The sequence below is a fragment of the Varroa destructor genome, unplaced genomic scaffold (genome assembly GCF_002443255.2).
Source record: "Varroa destructor unplaced genomic scaffold, Vdes_3.0 BEIS01000004.1, whole genome shotgun sequence".
In the NCBI taxonomy this organism is placed as follows: domain Eukaryota; kingdom Metazoa; phylum Arthropoda; class Arachnida; order Mesostigmata; family Varroidae; genus Varroa; species Varroa destructor.
The window spans coordinates 23,830,290-23,848,755 of record NW_019211457.1 but is presented as its reverse complement, the minus strand read 5'-3'; the positions used below and the strand labels follow the sequence as shown (position 1 = coordinate 23,848,755).

Here is an 18,466-nt window from a genome sequence, read left to right as displayed (position 1 = left end):
TTACTATGTATAACCACTTTGTGGGGATGGGAACGGAGCTCGGTAGCCGCGAAAATGGAACGCCTTACTTAGTAAAGTGTTTTGTGATTGGCGTTACTCGATATAATCGAAATCAGGGTACAAAGTTATTGAGTAATTACTTTCACTTAAAGAACGGACTAAACAGCAAGGTTCATCGTTCATAATTTGCAAAGTCAACAGCTCTTCGTTTAAACTGTTCACTCTGGCTCAGAAATCTACCATAAAAATACTATTGAAACTAGTAACAATTAGAGAGCCCGTTTTGCGACCATCCGCTTTGACGTTCGGCGTGAAATAAAGCGTCCGAATGATCTGACGCAAAGTGGACCGTACTCGATGCGCCATATCTATCAAGTGCATGTTAGATAAGTTCTATGTGTTTTTTGCAACAGTGCTAGAAGACCAGCCATCGCGGGCATATTTCGACCCATTGTAAGGCTATTAGTTCCAGAAAATATAAAAACTCATTCTATATCTGGAAAGCATAGTGGGAAAAAAAGCGATCTTGTTTTCTGCAAACAGCAATTGTCACGGGGACAGATAATTTTGCAGAGCGTGACACATTACATATTTTTTTCTCTACCGTTAATATGAGGCTTCACGTTCAACAAAGCTTCATAGTGACGAGTTAATTAGGCTTAAAGCGGCTGTTTTAGTTAAACGGAGCGAATCAGGTTCTTCACAGTGTGAGCTTCAACCACTTCACAGATGCGAGCGTGCCCGAATGATTGTCGTCTGCTCTGCTGTAATTATTTTTACGAATCGGTTATATTACTATATACAGCTCTTAGCTCTGGCCAAGCAGGCTGACTATCCTACTCGAAAACGATTATTGACTTTATTTTCCAATCGAATTTCGCCCGGCCCTCTGATAATGGAAGGGAAACAGCGCTTAATTTCAATCTGCTCATATGTACACGCGTCTATATAACAGTGAGGGTGAGAACAATGCATTTGTGAATTCGCGCGTTTATTTTATGTTGGCCTACGAACTAAGCCACTATTTTGAGACTAGAACAAATGGGTAATCCGACATTATCTGTTCAATTTTTTCTTATGCTTATATTATATCCGATGTTATTTATTTGTAGACCGCCAGAGCTGGTTCAATGTACATGGTTCGGTATCGTTGTATTTCGTTAAACCACAGACGCTCGTTCGGATCTTCTGGTATTGGGATCTCACTATAATCAAAATCTATTCGAGAGCAAATATGAAGAACGACGGTGGCAGCTTGCACGAGGTACATGAGTGTACAGATATGGAACACGACGAGGAGTCTCAGTGCTCACTAGTAGATATACTATCGGAGTTGGGCGTCATCAATACGAGCAAATTACTAGATGAGGCTCGTTCGTTCAATTATCATAACCATAATTCAAGTCTGTACAATTATCCCGTCTCGCAAATCTTTCGTTTGCTTTTCGGACATCAAATATCTACAAGTATGGGTTCACGCTTGAGCTGCGTTTAAATTACAGAACTATTCTAGTTCGGTTAAGGTGACTAGAAAAAGTAGGGCCGTACTGCTCGCATTAGCGAGTCCCTTTAAAGCACCGTGGCTTATTCTGGTCGAGTATATGGGGTCCTTGGGTCGCAAGGTCACTCCCCAATGACGTGAGACCTCGAAGTTAATATGAACTCAAGGCCGCGCTTCGTCTAAATGGGACCGTTACGAAATGAAGTTTCCAACCTCTGCTTCGATGTGGTGACCCTAATTTTGAAAATAGCACTGCATTTGTCGTCCGTTACTTTCCGCAATAATGAAGGCAAAACAAAGCGCCTGTTAGTTTAGCTCCCGTTCAGATAATTAAAAGGAAACAAAGTAAGCCCCGTGAGCTTTGTTTCGTAGATTATACATAATTTTAGAAGCTGGCAATAGAACTCGCAGTAAATATAGTCCGATTTCATTACTAATTGTCTGTCTGTTTAATAGCATTGCGTAATTATTTTACTTTGGTATTATTATGCGCAGAGAAAACGTGTTTCTGAAACATTAATCGATCTTAAAAATCGACCATGTTCAGCCTGCTGCTTATTCGTCTTAGATCTAATCTTGTTAAGAAAAAACCCAAGGCCAATTAAGCATTTAAGGACAGTCTACGAATAAGTATAGCTCTTCAAAGCTGTTTTCTTAGGCGATAATGGCTTTCTAACAGGCTTAGGCGCACTGAGAGCTGGCCCAAATCATCCGTTAATAGCAGTCGAGTGTTGCAACCTAGCCTAGGCATATGTAGCAATGAGCATGCAACGCGACAAAGGTCCAATCGGCATAAGAGAGGGATATTTTTCCATAGAAAAAATAACTGCAAAATGCCTTATGCATCCGTACCAGGCCCGGATTGTTCTATTAGTTTACGGCGACATCTACATTCGTTAAAAGCTCGTCGTCCATCGTCTACCACGAATGGAAGCTGACTGGGTCTACCCAGTAATTACATTGGATTACACATTTTTACTCACTAAATATTGTACTCCCGGAAGATTACCCGTATCGTGTTGCTCTCGTGATATGAAACATTTTCTTTTGCATTAGGGAGCAAGGACTGCATGAGAAAGGTAGCCATTTTAGGTTACAATAGTAAGATGATATTTATATCGAGGTACGGTTTGATCTACTAACAACAGAATTGCCTCTAATACGATTTAACGTTTCTATAATTTTCAGCTCATATTCAAAATTCAGAAGCTGCGTAAGTGAACCACTTCTTCGGCTTTGCGGTTCCCGCGCGCGCACAATTATGGATCATTCTATGGATTTCTTAATTCACCGCTGTTCCAGCAAGTCATTTTCGTAAGCGTCTATCTATTCCGTTTAATTTTGTAAAGCGTCTGTTTAATGTTATTAGTGTCTTCGTTAGGAAAGCACGAGCAAGGCCAAGAATCCTTCTTGGTGACAACTGAAATAAAATGGGTTTTCTTTCCTCGTATAACTGCCCATGTGAAAAGAATAACATTACATTCGGTTCTTAGCTGAATTTCAGTTGCTAAAAGGACTGTTACACAGCTCTTTTTCTCAAGCAGAATTCGACCCATCCATGAATTTTTACTGCGGTCCAAAAATATACTGATATCACATTTTACAGAGAATTTACAGAGTGACACATAAATATATGCCACATGACCGCTGTGCCTTCAGGGCATTAGATGAGTGCTAGTACTCAAAAGAGGCATCCGCACGTTTTAACATATCAGGGTTTAGGCTACCGCGGGTTTGCTACAGATGAAACAGGGAACTAAAGAATGAACGAGGAGTGAGGCTACGAAGGCGAAGAGAAAGGTGAACAGGCCGTGAGCGTGGGCTACGACCCCCCGATCTGGCTTTGCACACGTGCATCAGGGTCTATGGAGACCTTTTGTAGCTCTATTAGAAACACAACCGTCTATTCGACGGTTTGCCCTTCCGCTCACGCCATCTCGGAGGCGTTGTTGGCTGATCTAGCGCCCGCCTCAACCATTTCCCCGATCAGGTGTCCAAAACGATAAGCGTAAAGGGAAGCCAACATAGACCCGAGTATTGTACACGACTGTGTTCAATGTGATGATCGAACCGACACTAGAAAATCAAGTGAAAGATACGTTCTATGCTGTTTGAACATCAGTAAACAATATCTTAATAGCGTTGAACATTTGCGGACAGCAGATAGTGCCAGAACACGTGTGAGGTCGGTAAAGCACATTGGAAGGTGCTAGATTAAGAAATACCCGTCGTTGTAGATGGCCGATTTAAAGACTCGGTTAGTAAACGAATGCGTTTGCAAATGAAATTTCGTCCTTAGAACTCTATATAATAAGACGGGTAAATGCTGTGTGGCTTTTGAAGGAAACACGATTTCTGTAATTTACTTTACCCTTTATACCCTTAAATTACGCTTTATGCTAATGACAACAGCTGCAACAAACTATCAAAATCGTCCAGACACCGGAAAATACTAGGTTCAGTATCCTTAATAATAGCAAAACTTATTGCTCGTGCTATACAGACAAAGTTGTCACACTAGGACAGATAGCGAGTTATGTATGACCAAATAAGTGCATTACTTCGTATATTCCGAGAGAATAGTCAAGTAAAAGATGATGATGATAAGGAAAAGGTTCATTGATAGGCCTTACCTTTAACCAGCCGCGGTTTTACAAATGAATTACAGAATTTGCAGATGTCCGCGATTGTTCCCAGACCCGCAATCCGATTGATAACGGCAGAAGAAAAACGCCAGCAACTGAATGTTCACTGGCAGTTGTATTTTATCATCAACTTTTATCATGGTCGTACGCCATTGTTTAACGCCCAGCCCGGTTCTTCCGACGCTAGAAAAATACTTCAGGCTGTGCTTAGCATCTTCCTAAACAGCCTAGCCTCTGATTGGGCTGCAATTAGAGATCGTTACTGTCTTGTTATAGCTGGAAATAATTGAACGGCGGCCACGTTAATGTTGACAACTGTTCGTCACAGCGCCCCCCACAATGCCTGTGGTTTCTCTGGGATCATTTGTTAGCCATATTGTAAATTGCATGTCATGGAAAACAGTTGCAAGTGTCTGTTCCTAGATGGAGTGGTCTGCAGACGGATGGTAATGTTTCGATTATCTACCGCAGTAGTGAAACAGAATCGAAAGCGTTCGACATGGCGCGAGCTTATTTGTCTGTGCTGTGTTTCTACATTCTGTAGCAACCCACATCAACGGATGGCCGTCCCAGTCAATACATTTTCGCCACTGGACTTCTGCGGCCGGCGCGAAAAACGATAGCAGTCTTTTACGCCGTACCATTTCGATCGTAAATTGGGATAGAACGCACCAAGGGGGCAGTGGAACTGAAACGCGCCAACGGGGCAGGTGAAAGACAAAAGCAGTGGTAGTTGCCGCATTTACTAGTTCACATGGTTAGGCACTTTGGATCTACAGAAGTTGTGACGACGGTCCTGGAAGCAGCTACGAATCGACGGGCATAAGACGCGTGCCTGTGCGTGTGAGTGCGCTGGGACAGAAAGCTAAGAAGCACTACTAGCTAATTGCTCGCGCTTGACGAAATGCGCGCATTGCATTACATCGAATCTCAACTTGTCGAAAATTGAGAAATTTACTGGCCTCACAGGAGCCCGACGGTGGCCAAGAGCCTAGCCCATAAGTTAAAATAACGAGCGAAATTGACTACAGCTACTAACAACAAATGGGGAATTTACGCGTGCACAACAGCCAGATACGCAGAAGCCAAGAGTCGGACTTCAATTATCAGCGGCCAACAAAGTTTGGGTCTTATATGAAAAGTTGGTGATCCTTTCCCTTACTACTACCACATCGCAGGACATGGTAAAATTGTATCTATGCCGTAAACATTTCTTTGCCCAGAGGCACTATGTTGCCAAGTGCGAAAAGACCTATAACCCATACGAGCGTTGCCGTTGTTGCTGTCAGGGCCAGAAGCCTTGCGGCTACCAATGCTACTGCTTGGACATAATTTTACCCTTTTATTATAAACCTCTGTCCTCTTATCCACTATTATGTCGTTCGTCCGGAAATATCGACCGGCTCATAACTAACGTACAACGATATTCTAGATAAGGATACCGTGTAGAGCCGCGTCATAAAATGTAATTCCTAGAATGTGCTGTCTATATACTGTGGTAATGACCACTGGTCGTGGCAACAAGGGCAAGCAGGAGAGGGTTAGATCGAGTGCGCGATTTACCGACATACGACAGTGCAGTGAATAGGCAACAGGTAGATGTGACGTGAGTTGACCTGTATGTGATCCTCAACAAAAGAGTAGGCTCAGCTATTTTGCTAAATAGGATTATGCCTCATCAGGCTAAAGAGTGCTAAAGTTGTTACTATTTGTCTAAGTTAAATACGTATTGAAGTCCCTTTTTGGGAATGCTCAATTTCAAAAGATATGCCATACAACACAAGGCATATTTTGCAAAAATCGCATTGCAATAACAATAGCAAACTGTTAGACTTCTCAAGCAATATATATAATACATATTTATACTGGGAAATTGTAAGTTTTTAAATTTCAGAAATATCATCGAAAGCTATTTTAGCTATTCTTACCGCTACTCACAAATATGCGACCGGCAAAGAACACACTTCGAAATATGGACACGGAAATTTCGATATATTACTGTCTGCGTCGACATGATTAAATAAAATGATAGTTATATAATTAAATAAATATAACTAAATAGATTGTTTGGTCTCGCCGAACGATTACATAAAGCCGCTATACCTATAAAAAATCGGCCTCTGAGCACGCTTCAAGCTTCACATTCCTCGACATGCAGTCTGAAATCATACCTTCGGACGAAAACAGCCTCTCAACTACCATCGATCATTGTACTGTATATACATATATGTGCTGGTTACAAGAGCATCGTGTACTTTCCGATGAATGAACTTCAAAACTGAAGCATGACGTGGTGAAGTTGACGTACGATAAACTCATGAGTTCATCATTCAAATACAACTGTTTTTATGTTGTTGGCATCTATTCAATCATACTATGATACTCGACATTGTCGAACGTGAGCGTTTAATGGTACAAAATTTCATACATGGTAACATGATAAATGGTACAAATAGATTCAAATAACTTCAATCGAATAGCTACAATGTTCAATTGTCTGTGATTTTAACTTACGAAAGTAGCATTATTCTGCTTTATACTGGTACTTTACAGGTTGATAAAAGGTTAGCAAATTTCAGCATTTTCAAACCGCTGACAAAACTACTTCGTATTTCAGCGATCACAGGCGTGATAGCTTGTTGTAATTAACTTTTACATTAGGGGGGTCCGGTATCACGTAACGGCTTCCTCAGCCACTCAGATGATGGCGCGGCTCTGGTCGACGCTGAATAACTACCGGTTTGAGTAAGCTTGGCTGGTTTGGGGGTTTCTGGTGACTATGTGTGGTTCCGTACGTAAAACATCGAAATGTAGGAAAAGATAACGGATGTTAATGACGAGCAAAAACACTGGTTAACTAATTGGTTATGCAAAACAAATGTATATAGCGCAAAACTGCCGAAATGCTTCTCAACTTGCAGTCGTCAATGTCGCTAGGAAGGTGAGCAAAAATCACCAATTGTCGCCGCCTAAAGTCGGTAATTGGAATCGAAAGAGGTGTATCACGGAGCGGGGGAACCGTGTGGTTATTGGCGAACCCCGTAAGATAGCTTTGTCTCGTATATTGTTCTCCAGAGTAGATTAAAAACTGTAAATTTGCTGTCTTGGAAATTACGCTTCGTCACCACCACAAATATGTTGGTTCCAAGAGCACCAGATCTGTCAAGAAACTTCGGTGCAATACTCGAGTGAAACGAGCCCATGTCCACTAGAAAAACCAAGTAGAATATTGCACCATTGACTATTAGAACAAGGTTTATTCTTCAGACATATCTCGTTTCGAGATTTTCGAGGAGAAGCCTGTTACGGCTTTCCGCGTGTTGAGGAACGATTTTCCGCCGTGCCGAAGATCGAACGTTCATCAGTGTTACGGTGTGGTCTACCTTTGCCAAACGCAATACGGTGATACATTTCTCACAATAGTAGAAGGGAGCAGAAACATGCTGGAGTTATCGAGACCAAGATGCGATGACTACGTCTTCGTGCATGACGGGGCGCCTCGCCACCGAGCTCAAAGTATCTCTCGGCTATTATTTGCCAATGATTTTCACGTGCTATCGTGGCCTGCTGATTCGGCAGACCTTGATCCTATAGAGAATGTTTGGAAGATCGCGGCCTTAGGAAGACCAAAAACTAACCAACGTAACATTATCCTCACAGAAGAATCATTGCTGTGTGGCAACGGGGTGCACTCAGCGGGGACAGCGAAAAGCTGTACGAGAATCATACTTCGAAGAGTGGTGCCAGTCGGTTACCGCTATAAGAGGCGGTGCCACAAAATACTTATGCTCGGCACTATATTGCGAAAATATTTGTTAACTCTTGATTTGTATAGGTATAATATTGATTTGTAAAGCTGTCTAATGTTGTTCTCATAAGTCAAAGGCCGTTTGAAGGTATTATACTGTAGTGCTGCGCAACTGGCATTGAAACTTGGAACTATTTGATTAAACTTACTTATATCCGCTCAGTATAAGAGAGCGATACGATTATTAGAAAACATTTCAATAGATATATCGAGCAGCATAAAGTCTATCAAATCATCATTTGTGATTCAATTGAATTGATGATCAAGCGAACAAGAACGGGAAGCATGGTTTAGCAAAGCTACGAAGTGTGCTAAAAATGTATGCGTTATAATTGAGCCGTTCTTCCTTGACCGTACCATCACTGACTGCTTGAATTTACTAGCAAATTTTATATTTAACAGAAAACAGTAGTCGCATATTAACATCGACATAAAATTTTCTCTTAATGACCATTTTCTAAATGAATGAGTTGTACGAAGGAGTCCCGCCTTGCCCATTGTTTAGACTTGACGCCAACGAACTTTTTCTTACGAAGATACGTTAAAGACCAACAATACAGCGGTAAACTAACGGCACTGGAGGTCGAAGATTATTTGACACTGTCCTAAAGGCTGTTAATTAGTGCGCGAGGCAGAACAGCACTTTTTCTGCAGAATTTTAAGAATCTATGGTACATTTTATTGTTGCTATCAGATTCTCATTGATTCAATTGAACGTTGTACTTTTTTTCACATGCCTTTAAAACATAAATATTCATTATATGCGAATAGAAATCCAAACTGTAATTATTCAGGTTATGTATGCATAAGTTGGGACACCCTGTATTCTCAGATAGTTAGCACCTCGCACCTGGAAAAACCTATCTGGTATCGCTTGCAGTGCAGAACGCCTTACTTATCTAGAAAATCGTGGATTGTAACAATAGCTTCAATTCAATGCCCATCAAGACGCTGCGGTGAAGCGTCGCTCGCCATGCGGTATCTGGGTCCGTAATCTATAGTAACACATTTTGTAAGTCTATGAAATCTCGCCTTCGTTATGCACGAAAGCGCATAGGCCTTATTCATGTCTGTCGATGAAACAAACCATTCTGAGGACTTTAGGAGCAATGATTTGAGTCATTAAAAATAGATTCACCTGCGTGTTTTCTATGTGGCCAGCAAGCACATACGTCGTTCTAATAATGTTTTATTAGTTCTTTTACTCATTTACTATATCGTCTTGCGGTTGCATAAGGGTGTCTCCTATTTGCCTCTGCTACGCCATGCAACACCTTATGCAATGACGAGATTTAGCAAACAACAATTAAGATTATTCATACTGAGTAGCTGGCAGGCTGCCAAAGCTTGTTCCAAGTAAGAATGTTAAAAGTTGAAGTGCTGAAAGATTTTATCAGAATGACACCTCAATAATATCTGCATTTTTTCTTTACCCTAGGCTAAATAGTAATGGATTTTCTACTGACGTTTTAACAAAGAATTTGGACAATTGACTCTTGGGGCAAACATTTTATAGATTTACGGATCGCCACTAGTCGAAGCTTTGTTTCAATTAACTTAATTAATAATTGCTAAGATTCGTAAGCTTCGAAGTAAGTTGTTCAGCGAATTGTAGAGGGCGCTGACATCGCTTAATAGCTCTCGAAAGCATTATCCTAAAAGAAAGACGAAGTCAAACGATGCGATTCTTCGTTCTCATTGCGGACAAAGTAAGGCATGGGTAAAATATTCGTTGTCTCTATTATGAAGCGAAAGCAAAGAAAGATGGCGTCGCATAAAAGCGATTTGTTTGTAGTAAGTAATCTACAACTTTTTTCTTTCGACGGAATTGAAACGTAGATGCAGCATAATATGTTTACGAGAATGTTTCAATTAATTTGCGAAATCTGTTTCAAGAGTGTTGCCAAGTTGTTAGGCTAACTGATATCTTTCATTTACCCAACGCGTTCCTATAGGATAGTTAACTTGCAGCTAAAAACAAAGCTGAAATCTTTTTAGTTCGAAGAAAAACGTTCCTTCGGACCGATAGCCGCTTGGTTAATTAGAGTAGCTTGTCGATTTAGGTGACTTACAGCGGCAATAGTTGAATTTTTATGATTGACTATGAGTCGATATTATTTCTTGCGTCAGCCGTAAATGTTCAATGACTAAAGTAAATTTTCGAGGTTGATTAGGAGACACAGTATCGTATGCCACTGAAGGTAATGCGGTTAAACAGTTGAATAGGACAAATAGTGTGTGCATGGAACTTCATATAGTCACGCACATAGACACAAAACACTGTTTTTTTTTTCTATTTATTGAGTAATCGGCTATTGTGTGTCCGTATTGTACGCGACCAATAGTTATTATTTAGCTAGCTGACCCGTAAGGCAAAAGCGAAGCAATACTTTCTGATATTGGGTAACAAAGAAGTGAGTTTCACGTATGATAGAAACAGAATTATCTCATAGTTACGTATATTCGGCGCTCGTTTTGTCTTCTTAACATTGCCATGTGAGCGTTTTGAAGCCATTTTCGCCCCTTTCCTTTCATCCCGTGGAACTAAAACTTCGTAACTTAGGGTCTATATATATATATATATATATATGAAATAAAAACTAGCTTGGTAGTTTATACCTGTTTTATTGTTACTACATGGGCAACATGTGCTTAGTCGAGTCCACAATATTTTCCGTCATATATTCATTATAAATAAAACCAATAAACCCTCTTGTCCAGCGCTTAGTTTTATGCAGCTTCAAATACATTGTATCTTATCATGTACCTAAATAGGGAAAGCACATTTGATTTTACCATTCTTTAATTTGTTCACAGGTGCGAACGCTGATTGCGTTTAAAGTTTAGATCAAAAGATAGCTTTCAATGAACCATGCACGTGACACACTCTGCTGATATAAGAAATGGGCTTTTCCTATCACGAAGATAGTGGCCACATGACACAAAGAGTTATAAGAACAGTTTCCGGTATCCGCATGATCTTCGCCAAATAGAAATAAGAACGGGTTACAACGATCAATACGTAGTCACGTTATGCTTGCACAGAAACTGACAGATGCACTGACGTTAGATGGTGGACCTTTCCTTTGAGCCCCTGCTTAAGACAACGACTGAACACCACGCGAACAATAAAACGTTTGGATTCTTTTCGGACGTCTATGCTGTTTATTAAATTTGCCAGTGAGGTAAATATGTCACTAGGCATATTTTGCTAACGTGTTGTTTTTTTTTTTATAATACTTGACAAATCTTCAACTTAAGCTTTGAGCCAGTTTAAGATCTTATCTATTGAGACCTCCTTTAACATGACCATTGAAAATTAACAAGGCAAGCCGAAGTGAGGCCTGTATAACTTACTTCGTCATATTATGTGAACACGAAGACTTTGCAGTCTACTGATTTAAGTTGTCGCTATCGTGCAAGACTTTCCAGAATGTTTAGCATAACGTTCCTAGTCTACAATAGAATAGGGGTTCTAGAAATACAATTAAGTTAGTCCCCTTCGTTTTATCAATGCGTGCTTTGTTGTGTTACAGAAAAGACGTTATTTCCGAGTGCGTGAACAAGGCACACCGATCACATTTAAATAGGAGTGCTATTTTTCCACTTAACACTACGGGCTTGTAAATATTTCTAATGTAATACTGAGGATAATTTTATCACGCGACTCTTTAGCTTTTTGTCTGAAATTCTGTGGATGGTGAGTAGTACCACGTCGGTCGAATAAAAGTTAACTCTACTAATAGCTGCTGGTCTCAAGCTTGATTTTAGAAAACACGGGAGATATCGGTTTTCCTGCAAATCTATTTGAGCTGATAATTTAGTTTCCTGTACTTATAAGTAGAAATATACGTTATTCGACTAAGTACCTAATTTTAAGGACGACAATCTTCAACCACATATATTATACCAGTACGGCTAATTAATACTGCTTTGCAGGCTTTCTTATGAATGCCCAAAATCTCGTGGAAGGGTCGTGTTCAACGAGAGCCTCACAGATGCGGTCCCTTCGACACTGGCCCCTTCACACACCGATATGCTGCCTCCAACCGTCGTGCGTTCCACATTTCCTACCGTTACGATGACCTCTTCTGACCAGCACGATCTTAGGAGCGATTTTATGGAGGGTTTTATAAGAGCCTCAGGTTCACCCGGGTCGGTTTCTCCATCATCTGGATCACCTTGGGGCTCTTCATTTTCGTCAGATTCATCAGGATCACCGGCGAATGGTTCTGGGGATCGCAACAGAAGGCTAGGGGCTCATGCGGACTTTGCAGGTGATCAGTCACGGAAGTCCAAGATGTCATCGTCCACAAACCATAACCGCTCATTGGGCAGTTCTGGTTTTATCTCGTCGTCATCATCATCCAACATCGGACGAGCCGGATCTTCACTGTTTGGATCATCAATGGATTATTCGTCAGTGTCAGGAACGGTTAGTCAGACATCCAGCGGCAGGGATCGAAGTCCGAATTCGGGTCGCTCGAATCGACCCCATTCTTTCGCCAGCAGTCGGCTTCAGCGAAATTATGAAAGTGTTGGCTCATCTGCGTCATTAATTTGTACTAATTGCCTACGAACGACGCTAGCATTAGTGTTGTTTGTCCTAGCGATTTTATAGCTTTTATAGTTTTAGAGATTAAAATGGTTCTATTCCAAGGTAAAAGTAGTGTGTAAACGTATCAAGTATAGCTGAGAATGAGCAGTTAACAGCGATGTTATATGAAAGATGTAAAAATAGCTGGAAGAATACAATACCCAATAAATATCGAACTTCTGTTGGAAACAACCACTAAAATCCCACAATACGAAGCAGATTAGGTCAAGGCGTGTATATGCCCATACGCGCTAGTACAGGTGTACCGAAGACGGCTATGTTCGCTGAGCAGCACTAATGGCTATTGTTTAATTAAAATAGCCGGTGAAAAATAGTCGCAGCCCCATTCATGACCCGGGCACAATCTCGGTCGAAAATACCTAAATACGTATCGGCTTGGCAAGATACGAGACGGTTAAGGAAAAAACCACTAAAATCTACTCAGTTAAACGCTCATACACATGGCTACAGATATATATATATATATATATATATGCTTTTAGTGTACATACATACATAAAAAATAACTAGCGGTATTGTTGTACAAAACTCAAAGCAGCTACCATTACAGAGAGAGATATGGGCTCCTAAAAATACTATGAAAAATATACGCTATCTTTATTTTTGATTGTGTGTGACCACCTTTGGCGATTTCGGAATGGCGTATTTTTGCTTTCGTTTTGCAAAGTCGTACGGTATCGTCTATAAAAACGATGTTAGCTCTAAGAATACGTGAAAAATACATGTGATGATACGTAGTACATAAAAGAGGGTCGTAAAGAAACAGGTAGGTATTCCTACGGGTAGGTACGGACTATTTAGTGCACACTGAAAACAAAATGAGAATAATATATCTATGATAAATAAAGGAGTATTTCATAGTTTTTTACACTATCAAATGTCCTACTTGATAAAAAAAAAAAATCAGATTAATAACAATTGGACTTTTTTTGGCGCTGAATAGTTGATAATACGATAGCAGTGCTTAACAGTGAGCCCGCAGCCGGCTTCATAGTGAAGTTATGTAATTTTGTTAACTTTTAAATAGCGCATTATTAAAGCCGTCTCCATGATGATTTTCTTTGTAGAAGCGACCAATCACTAGAGCCTCTTTCTATTGCTAGAGAGATAAATTATGTAATAGGCTGAAAAAGTAGAATATTTTCGAAATATTAGAAAAGTTTTGGCTACGTTCGATCCTTTGTCGAATTTCATATTATGACGCCGATACAGTGTAGCAGCTAACCGCTTAATTATCGATTTATAATAGTTGTCATTTATTAGCGTGGACGCATCTTAATCAAAAACCCCTATCCAGTAAAATGTACTACTTGACGAAACACGCATTTAGTACTACTCGGTATCCAAGTTCATTGATAGTATTCAATGTAACAGGGCACGTTTAGCTGTCGTAGTAACGCTTTGAACGTTCGTCTATACCGAAGCTAAATAGAGTACCCTTAGTGGAGTCGCTTACTTAGATCTCTCGAGGTCGACGAATTTCATCTTAAATCCTGCCGTCTATTCAACGCTTTGTGTTTACTGTAAATTTGAAACTATTCCATTATGCTGCAACTAATAAGGTATCATCGAACGAAGTATTTGTCACTGCTTCTATCTATGATATATGGTTTGTGCAGACGCTGACCTATGATACATGTAGGTACATTCGCAGGATTATATTTGAAAATTACGTTGAACGTTCACTTTCAATGTATTAGTAACAGCATTTAGGAGCAGCTTACAAATGGCCAGCTTGGCTTGCTGAGTTTTTTTTCGATGGTATTTTGAGAGACTTGTACTCCCGAATATCTTGTGATATAGAAGATAATCAATCATAGACGTTTGTACAGTTTAGGACGCAGCACATGCTTCCGTACTATGCCCGAAGATTTCACGTTGTCTCGTTGGCAGGACGGCACGGAACTAGAAGGTACAATCCAAGAGGTCTTTTTTGGTACAACTATGCCTCTACACGTTACCATGAAACGCTTTCGACTGCAAAAGTTGTGGCCTTCAATGATACTTGGGTGTTTTACAGGTGCGAACACTGAATGGACGCCCCGTTAAAAGCATTTCTGTAGCGTAAAATTTTTTACTTATTGATTTATTCCAATATTTTCATAAACTCTCTTAGCCCTAGCTATCGGTTTTCCGTTCATTTCTGACGAGGTAATCGCAGTACCTTGTGGACTATCGATTAATGATAAGTCTCGCACTTTTCATGAACAACTCATGAAGATCTATTTATGCCTGCTTTTGCGAAAAAGCAAACAAACAATTCTGCCCTGCCTTGAAATAGTGTTTTTGCTATAGAATTACAGCTAAATTATTGTTACTTAGTCGTTGACGCTTGGGGGAAAAAAGGAGACGAGACGGATCTGAACCAGGGCGCCAGAAACGCCGATTGGTCACCTGAAATTGAGCAAGTAGACCGCAACTCTCCTGGCGTTTACCGTGCGAACCAAACTGGATTGAGACAGTCGCTCGCGAATGAACCACGCGTTACCCGTCACTAAACAGCGCCATGGCTAGCGTCATGATAATCATCGTCGTCATTGCTGTTTGTAGGCGATATAATGCTAATGGTAGAAGCTGAAAAGTATTTTGGCCGCGGCCCGGACGAAGGCGCACCACAAACACACTCATCATCATCATCATCGCTACCACGATCTGGATTTGCCGATATAATCGTCGATTGTCGCCGCTGCTACTGCAGCCTCCGTAGCCATTCGTGTCGTAGTAATTCTAGCAAGCAACAGCAGAAACAGCAGTTCTCGCAGTCATAACAGTTGTTCTGGCGTCGTCGATAGGGGGTCGAGGGAAAGGGGAAGCCCTTCAGTTGACTGTTCTGTTGCAGGCAGCCGCAGGGGCGCCCCCCTGGTCACAAATTACGGCAAGGAACGAACCGTTCTGGGGCTTTGCGGTCTTTCTGCGCTGCCCTTACTGCCATTGACGGCGTCCGGTGTTCTGTGTATCTTGAGAGGTGGGCGATGGGGGATAGAGCAGCAGCTATAAAGCCACGTAGCACAACGCAATACAACCACAAACACTCAGTGATCAGGCTAGGCTACACATGATGCGTGGATTCATAGTAGTGGCGAGCTGTCTGTTCGTGGCTGTCCAGGCCGGAGAACATTATGGTGGGGATCTTGGAGGATACGGAGGTGATTTCGGTGGTTTTGACGGAAGTGGTGAAGGACACCACGAACATGGCTACGTAAAGGACATCACGAAGATTATCACCAAGGCGGTACCCCAGCCATATCCTGTGCCCGTTCCTAAACCTTACCCCGTACACAAAGTCGTCCCTGTGCCCCATACGGTCCATGTGCCGAAACCTTATCCGGTGCCTGTAAAGGTGCCTGTTGTTAAGAAGATTCCACAGATCGTGCATGTTCCTAAGCCATATCCAGTCCCTAAGCCTTATCCTGTGCCTAAGCATGTTCCTGTGCCAGTGCCTGTTCCTGTCTACAAGGACGCCCCCTATGCCGTCTATAAGCATGTTCCCGTTCCGGTACACAAGCCCGTCCCAGTTCCCGTAAAGGTGCCGAAATATGTTCCTGTCCCGGTCCACAAGGTTATCCCTGTCCCGCAGCCCGTTGAGGTGCCCGTTAAGGTGCCGGTCTACAAGCAAGTCGTTGTCAAGAAACCCGTCATCGTACCTGAGCCCGTTTACGTAAAGCACCATCATGGACATCATGGGTGGTAAACACTAGCTTGATAGCCCACAGACAACTAACCGTTGAAGGTTAACGGCTGTTGGCGCTTTCAATCAAAATCCAGGCGAAGGAGATGCTAACACTACAAAAACAGCTACGACCTATGAATTATAAGATATAATAGAGGTAATGATTCCTGCTGGTGGATCAGTGGAAAGGAGACAACGGTGGCATTCTGCAAATAATCATCAGAGTAGAACACAATCACAACGACGATATGAAGGTACCAATAAGAATAAAATATAAGTGAAAATGACGATGACAAGCCGTCGCCGTCAACGACGAACACAAATCACTCGTCAAACGTAAATCGAATTGGTGCCTCAACTATAAAAAACCCAAAGCCATGTGTATACTCGCGTGTAAATAAACGACTACAACATTATTATAGCTACAATGATTTTCCTTTGTAACAGCTGGCTTCATCTTTGACTACTATGAAAACTAATACTAAGGTAACTGATGAATTCTTAAGGATGGTACGTAATTAGCTGTAACAATTCAGGCAATACGATTTATGTAGTACAACGCACTGCTCTCAGCTGTGTAGCTATGCACAATTTTTCCGTAAACTGAAGTTACGAACATTGAAGCTCTCACGCGCGTGAGTTGTTGCAAAGTGGCCCATGAACAAATTTATGCACGTAGAATAGTAACGGTCGCCTGAGGTGAACTGTAATGATCCAGCTTGTTTTTAGCTGATCATTGGGCATTTTTGGCTTTTTGCCTACCTTTTGCGTAGAGTGCTTCATAGCCTTTGACTCCTTCTTCTTCCTCTTGTCCTTCTTGGATGCAATACACACGCTCAAGCGCGTAGCCTCTATATGTATGTTTTTTTCGGTGTTTCCAACATATCATAGCATGATTGAGTTTATCGGTTCCAGTAATATCCAACAATGTGCTTAAATGGATAAAAAGGTCGAAAAACGAAAGTTTCGGAGCAAATTTTCATGTATAGCGAAAAAAAATGTAGAGCGCATTTTTCGCTCTACATAAAAATTGTATATTGAATCGCTGTAGAAGATGTCCGATAGGACAGCTTTACCAAAAACAGGATAATTCGAGTGAAACAAGTCTATTTAGGACGTTTCTGTTTTTTATATTCGAAATTGCCCTTCATATTGCTGTGAGTCCGTTGCAGCGATAAAACAAAAAAAATCGTCGTTAAAGGAAATTTGATAATAAAGAAGGACAGAAAAGCATGTATGAAAAGCGCTCCTTAAAAGGCTAAAACACTCTTTAAGAAAAAAAAAATAAGTTGTTGCAACTAAACTTTGCAGGAATAAAAAATCAACTTGGATGATTAGGTCGATATGATACGTTTTGCTAAATTTTAATCGGAAATCTAGTAAAGGGATCGTAATACCAAAAACAATGTGTATGGAATGGGCGTTATTGAAAGGCTTTGATTCGGGTGTTATCTCCACTAGCCATTGCGCAGCAGTAACCAGTTCAAGCGCTACCCCCAGTCATTCTAGCTTTGTATATACAGTGTATATATGAAATAACTCACCTACTTCCTTCAACTAATATCCATCTTCATAAAGCCACTGCCAAGCGCACCATCTCTGATAGCAGCACAGCTTTAATGCTATAAGCATTCTGTTCACGGCAATTCAGCACCCTAGGGAACCGATAAATAAAACCATAGAAATGAAACGTAATATGATTATACATTCAGCACATACTTCCACTCGCGGGAATTGATAAGACTCGGTAACATAAACGCTTAGCTACGAATCAACGAAATAACAATATTATTCAATATCTCTTTGTCTTCTACACTCTCTTGCAGAGAAGAATCGTGCCCTCAAATAGAACGTGCTTGATTAAGCCAACTGTTATGCATAACAACCCATGACATATTGAGACCCAATCGATACTTGATTTCGGTGTTCGATAGGGCCTGAGGTATGGTAGTATATGAAGCCGTTGTGCCTCGTGTCTCGTGTGAGTCTCGATCTAATACGGTTTATTGCTTTCTTTCGTTGTTCAAACACGTAGTTTGCGACACATTGCTAAATAACCTCTTCGACTGTGTTAGCCGCAACTAAAGACTCGAAATTTACAACAGATAGTTTCTTTATCGGATGCTAATCTTCTGAGCACGATAGCAAATCGAAAAAATCGATCTCTTCCGGCGCAGTATCAGAAGCTCATGTTTTAAAAATCTCTATGCTGAGTACTTAGTAT

At 41.0% G+C, this 18,466-nt stretch overlaps 2 protein-coding genes across 2 annotated transcripts in view; both read left to right on the top strand.

The window, feature by feature from the left end:
* LOC111249920 (uncharacterized) overlaps positions 1-13,442 on the top strand; it is a 37,633-nt gene extending 24,191 nt beyond the window's left edge. Inside the window, exons 5-6 of the mRNA XM_022804391.2 lie at positions 2,690-2,815; positions 11,894-13,442. Of these exons, the coding sequence (XP_022660126.1) occupies positions 2,690-2,815; positions 11,894-12,575 (808 nt within the window). The 3' untranslated portion in view covers positions 12,576-13,442. The remainder of the gene's footprint in view (positions 1-2,689; positions 2,816-11,893) is intronic.
* A 2,148-nt stretch (positions 13,443-15,590) lies between these two features.
* LOC111249156 (uncharacterized) lies at positions 15,591-16,670 on the top strand. Its single transcript, XM_022802647.2, has one exon. The coding sequence runs from the start codon at positions 15,628-15,630 to the stop codon at positions 16,261-16,263; it is 636 nt and encodes a 211-aa protein (XP_022658382.1). The 5' UTR covers positions 15,591-15,627; the 3' UTR covers positions 16,264-16,670.
* Positions 16,671-18,466: the final 1,796 nt, after the last annotated feature.